A 6,000-nucleotide genomic window follows, 5' to 3' on the forward strand; every position below is an offset into this window, starting at 1 on the left:
AATATATACTATATAATATATACTATATATATCGGCTTGCATATTTTTGTTGGAGTTGCTATTAAGCTTGAATTGAATTGTCAAAATTGTAATATCCTGAATGTGTTTCACATTGTGATTTTTGCACTTTCTTTTTAGTATATACTATTTACTATGTTTAATACATACTATACTATACTATATAGTATTTAGTATATTGTATATAGAAATCGTTTTAATCGGTTTGTATATTTTCGCTTAAGTTGCTATTATCCTTTCCATTAAAGAACTGAAGTAAATGAATTAAATGAAAATGCGGTAAATTTTATGCAATTGCTAATGTGAATCACATTTAATACAGAAATGGAATGTGTGTTAATATTGCGATATACTAAATGATTTCTGAACTTTCTTTTTATAGTATATACTATTTACTATGTACTATATATACTATATACAGTATTTAGTATATTGTATATCGTAATCGTTTTAATCGGTTTGCATATTTTAGTTGGAGTTGCCATGAAACTTTTCATTAAAAAACTGAAGTAAATGAATTGAATAAAAATGCAGTTAATTTATTGCTAATGTGAATGACATTTAATACAGTTTCGAAGTGGAACGTGTATCAAGATCGTGATATAGTGAATGTGTTTTGACATCGTGTGAGATTTGTAGTGTAGCAGCATTTCATTCTAGTGTCATTTCATACTACAAAACTACTTCCACTTGTTGGTCTCGTAGTTCCACTTGGAAGAGAGGCCAGTGATGGGCTGCACCTGGAGATGGATCATGCGACGCAGTTGAGCCTGACGACGATCCTCGTCAAAGGTCTCCGGGGTGAGGCGATCCAAGCGAATGCTATAGATAATGCTGCCCAAAATGCCGATGGCCACCGCCCAGAGAGCGACGCCAATCACAAGTTTCCATTCGGGAGTGAAGTGCTGAAACTCGGCATAAGTCTGACAGAAGCTGTGGCGATAGAGACTGCGTTTCTCCTCGATCGAAAGTTTCTTCCAATCGCCCTGCTCCTTTTCGCGCAGTGCACAACTCTCCGGCGACACTTCGCCGTAGCGAATGGCCGGAAACGGAAAGTCGGCGCAGTCAATGTAAATTGGGGATCCATTGATGCCATAGCCAACAACTTCACGTTCGCCGCCCATCAAGCGTGTTGCATCGTATTGACTGTTGTGTGCACCGCGACGAATCATCATCATCATCATGGCACTCGATGATGATGCTTTTGTCTGTGCTGTGGCCAGCTTGAGAGCTGTTCCCGCTGCTCCTGGCAGACGCACTCCAAGTGAACGCAGCATCTTCTTTGTTGTATCTTGGCTGTATCTTTGTTGTATCTGCAATTGGTTTCTCGGTTTATTAATGGATCGCTGTCTCACACGTTTTTGTTACCTGCTTAAATCTCTGCTTACAATTCACAATTTTCACAATTTGTGGGCAATTTGTGTGTTTCGTAGGCTGAACAGTTTCAGTTTCAGAAATTGATGCCTTTGCTCGCCAGCCAAATAAATCTTACTGACTGTCGTTTCTTATTAGGCTTTCCGGCAATTGACAGCCCAGCCCCAGCCATTCCAGATGCTCAGACGTTTCACTCGTTTCACTCGTTTCAGACGTCCAGACATGGCCTACTAGGGTTGTCGACGCGCCTCACCAAAATGAGGCAGCCTCTTGAGCTGTCACACCCTCTTTTTTTTGCTTGGGGTACTTACACTTTGTGATGCAAAATGTAACGTCTTTCTTTTGATGCACTAATCTGTCTCTCAGTTTAACTTTCAATGTGTGTAAGTTGATTTAAAACATAATACTTTGTATTATAATATTTTTAAAATATTATTTCATAAAATCGCAATATTATTATAATAAAACTAAATATAAGATTTGATAATTAGTACTACAAATTATTATTAAATTCAAATTAAAATTGTGTTTACATGAATTTCAATTGTGTTAAATAAATTTAAAATTTCAGAACTAAATTGTTTGTCTTGAAGAACTCGATATGTTTCCTTATAAAAGTGTAACATTTCATTTATATGAATTCCATATACATAATATGTCTTTTTTTTAGATAATATTTAATACTTTGGTAAGAAAATTTAGTTTGAGTCAAAACTATCATCAAATAGTATTATTGTTATTATATAAATAATATAAGGAAATGAGAATATTCAAATTCATTTTTATTTGAATTTTTCTAGTTTCTAAATCAACTCTTTGAAACGATGAAAAATGTAATGAAATGTAGTTAATTTTATTTGATTGCTATTATTAATTTATTTTTACTATGATTTTTAGTATATATGTAACAGAGGTGGAGGCTAGTCGATAGACCCTATATGTATCGATTGGCATTAGCAAGTCGATAGGCACTAAGCTATCGGTATCATTAGTCATTAGAAGTACATAGATCATCAGCAGGCAGTCATAAAGAAGTCAGTCTTCAATAGGAAGCAGTATTTAAGTTTAATCAAACGATCTACTATACATATTATATTATCAAATATCTCACATTTAAAAAAATCAAAGGTACAAATATTTTGTCATTTAAATAAATTTACTCGATTCAATCAATATTATTTAAGTTTAATCAAACGTTTTACGGCGTATATCATCAAATATTCCACATATTAAATAATCAAAGATTATATCTATGTACGTATAACCAACATTACAAATATATTTTTGCCATTAGATAAATGAACTCGATTCAATATTACAAAATAATAAAATAATTAAAAAAATTCATTATTATTAAGTAGTTTTTTGTCACATAAAAATCGAATGTTGTAGTTATACTATTATTTTGTAATATTGAATCGAGTTCATTTTTCAAATGACAAAATATTTGTAGCTTTTATTATACTTTATTTTAGTAAATTTGAAATTAAATAATTAAATGAGCGTTAATTACGCCTTGTAACTAAAACTAAGAAATATTTTTTACCATCTTCAATTTCGAATTTCCCTACTTTTCCAATTGTAGAGCATTATATGAACGACTTGTCGGCTTTCGACTACTTGTTTTATTTAATCAAAGACGCGTCCCGAGCCTTCGACAAAGTCACCAAGTGTCGACAGCCGAAAATGGAAAATGTAAAAAATACAACAGCATGGAGAAGCGAGAGAGAGAGAGAGAGAGAGAGAGAGAGATCTTTACATTTCTCAGAGGCTTCCTTACAGGTTCGGGCCAAGTCAAGTGGCAGCGGGGCAATGAAACGAAATAAAATGAAAAGAATAGGCAGCTAATCCTTTCGACAGCAAGACCCAAGTGCTTGCAAAATGAAACAAGGGCGAAAATAGTCGGGCTGCAGGATAAAGCACATTGCAAAAAAAACGAGAAAGAAAGAAAGAAATATATATGTAAAAAAAAGAAGGTGGAGCACAAGACAAAAAAAAAAATGACATGTGAGGGACAGCTAGGTTGCATGCCCCATTCTCTTTGCCCCTTTCCCTTTCCCTCTCCTTTCCCCTTTACATTCGGCAGCTTCGGCACAGTTGTCAAAGTTGCCTCAATTCTGACGTAGGTCAATTTAATTTGAAGAGATTGTAAAGCTAAAATGGCTGTATCTGCCACACGCCACGCCCACTCCGCCCCCCCCCCCCGACTTCTCCACTCGTCCGCCCCGCCTCACATCAAAAGCCAACGAACCATTAGTTTCCTCCTGTCTTCCTGTCCCCATTTTCACATCCTTCTCTTGTGCATACATATGCATGTGTGTGTGTATGTGTGTGTGTGTGTGTGGCAAGTGGCAAATGGCAAGTGGTAAGTGGCAGGCGGCATGTGCGGCATGCGGCATGTGGCAAGTGAAGCTTTCTTAAAACGTTTCCGTTTCCAAATCATAATCCTATGCTCACCATTACAATATTGAATTTGTGTCTCTTTTATTTGCATTTTCAATGCGCCTAACAATCCGAAAGCAATCAATTATTGAGTTGAAATGTCCCAGAAAATAAAAAAATACATATTGCATGTTGTTGCTTCTAGATATATGTTATGATAAATGGAAATTAATCTTCAGACTATTATTCAAATGTGAGGTTTTATTAAGTTCTAGCCAAGTGTTGATGTAGTTACTTTCTTATATTTAATATAGTATTGACATAAAATATAATTTATTACTATAAATTGTGCTAGCTATAAAATCTTATGATTATTAAAGTCTGTGGAAAAACATAAATTAGTATTCGTTATTTTTCGATCATAATGGATTTTAAATGAAATATATGTTTCATAAGCGCATAAAATGTTTTAGAAGTAAAATTTAATTTCATATTGAATTATTATGAAAGCTCTTTAAATTGTTTTTTTTTTATATAAATATAAATTGATACTTATTTTTAATATATATATTATTAATATTAAAATTAATTAATTATTAAAAAAATAATAAACATGAAATGAAAAATTCTGTAATTTCTAGAATTACCTTTTGATAATACATTCCAATACTTCTTTTATTTATATTTTTAAATATTTGTTTTTCCTTTGCAAGCTTAAGGCTTATTAAATCTAAATGGCATAATACTGATTATTTGGAGTACTGGTAACTAATTAGATAAGATAATTTTATAGTATAAAATGTATACTATAATAAGCATGTTTATTTCATTTTTTTATTTTTTTATGTTAGTTGTAAAAAAATTTTTAGAATTACTAAATTCACTAAAACGAATTTGCATAAATTTGATTACTTTAGGTATTTTTATTTATTTTCATGTTTATTTATAAACTTAAAAATATTATGAAATATTGAATCAATTAAAAATACTGGCCATTAGGAAAACATACATATTTATGGTATTTATAGAATATTTATTTCACGTCAATTATTTAGTTTAGGTTATTTGTACAATAATTTTTGGATTTATCAAAATCACTTAAATAGAAAATAGAGTATTTGGATAAAATCGTATATACATATATTCCATAACATTTTTAACTTCATAATAAAAAAATCAAAATAAAATAATAAAATATGAATACACAAAATTATGTTATTATTTTAAGTATTTTTATTTTGATTTATTGTTTGTATGAACTTAAAAATGTTATGAAATTTATATAAGATATTATCTAAATACTCTATTAGAAAATTTAGCCACTATCATTTCATTATACTATGATATTCATTTTATTGTCTTGCACTTTCAATAAAATAATTCAATATAATATTTTTCTGCGAGTTCGTGGTTTTTTTTTTTTTTTTTTTTTTTTTTTTGTAACGGAAGCAAAGTTTTTTTTCTATTGTATTTCTATTCTTTATTTGCTTCTGATTACTTATATTACTTATGATTTTGAAATGCATTTTTTTATTACGTCAAGCAATTTCTTTCATTTAGTTCGCGCTGATGAGCAAAAACTCGAGTGCTTCTAACTTGATTTAATTTTATTTCTACAGTTTTATGTTGAGCAACAAATTTATGAAGTTTATAGTAAGAGCAAAGAGCGTAGAGCTTATTGATACTTATTTTGCAGTGCATTGAGACATTTAATTTGGAATGATTTCGCTACTAAAAAGGAGACCAAGGAGACGAAGGAGCAAGGAGCAAGGCAATGAATGATGCAGTTGAGTCGATGCAGACATAAGTGCTGCACGGTTCGTTTGGTTTTTGTTTGGCATCGGTGAATTCGATGTCTTTGGACCCCAAAAGCCTCTATGTCTGTCTGTCTGCCAGCAAAGTCCTGTTTCAATGTCCTGCTTAGTTTGTGTCAAGCATTTAATTAATAGTGAAAGAGACAGATGATAGACAACGACGACGACGACGATGATGATGATGGACTTAAATGGTCAGTTTACTGTGCAGACAACATGAAAACAGAACACACACAGAGCAGGCCAATCATATTTTCCGACTTGACTCCGCATATATGAGGGAGTCAAGGCCTCGCCTGTCAGCACTTCCCAAAAGCCAAATGGTGAAACGGTGGCGAGAGGGGAAAGTAGTTGGGAGGCGGATGCAGTTTAGTGTGCAGTTAGTTGACAGTCTCGACGCGACCGACTGCCA

At 32.4% G+C, this 6,000-nt stretch overlaps 1 protein-coding gene across 2 annotated transcripts; it reads right to left on the reverse strand.

Annotated features, from left to right (window-relative positions):
- Positions 1-560: 560 nt before the first annotated feature.
- Positions 561-1,533, reverse strand: LOC117569602 (cytochrome c oxidase subunit 4 isoform 1, mitochondrial). Of its 2 annotated transcripts, none has more exons than XM_052007324.1 (2): positions 1,387-1,533; positions 561-1,320 (listed from the first exon to the last, which is right to left on the reverse strand). In XM_052007324.1, the coding sequence occupies exon 2, from the start codon at positions 1,293-1,295 to the stop codon at positions 699-701; it is 597 nt and encodes a 198-aa protein (XP_051863284.1). In that variant the 5' UTR covers positions 1,296-1,320; positions 1,387-1,533; the 3' UTR covers positions 561-698. The 2 variants fall into 2 exon arrangements, with proteins under 2 accessions (XP_051863284.1, XP_034106739.1); XM_034250848.2 differs by having other exon boundaries at positions 561-1,331.
- Positions 1,534-6,000: the final 4,467 nt, after the last annotated feature.

This window comes from Drosophila albomicans, chromosome X (assembly GCF_009650485.2).
Source record: "Drosophila albomicans strain 15112-1751.03 chromosome X, ASM965048v2, whole genome shotgun sequence".
Taxonomy (NCBI): domain Eukaryota; kingdom Metazoa; phylum Arthropoda; class Insecta; order Diptera; family Drosophilidae; genus Drosophila; species Drosophila albomicans.

What these genes read in the sequence shown, in the direction of transcription:
- LOC117569602 (XM_052007324.1), bottom strand. Translation starts at nt 1,295, where the DNA reads ATGCTGCGTTCACTTGGAGTGCGTCTGCCAGGAGCAGCGGGAACAGCT.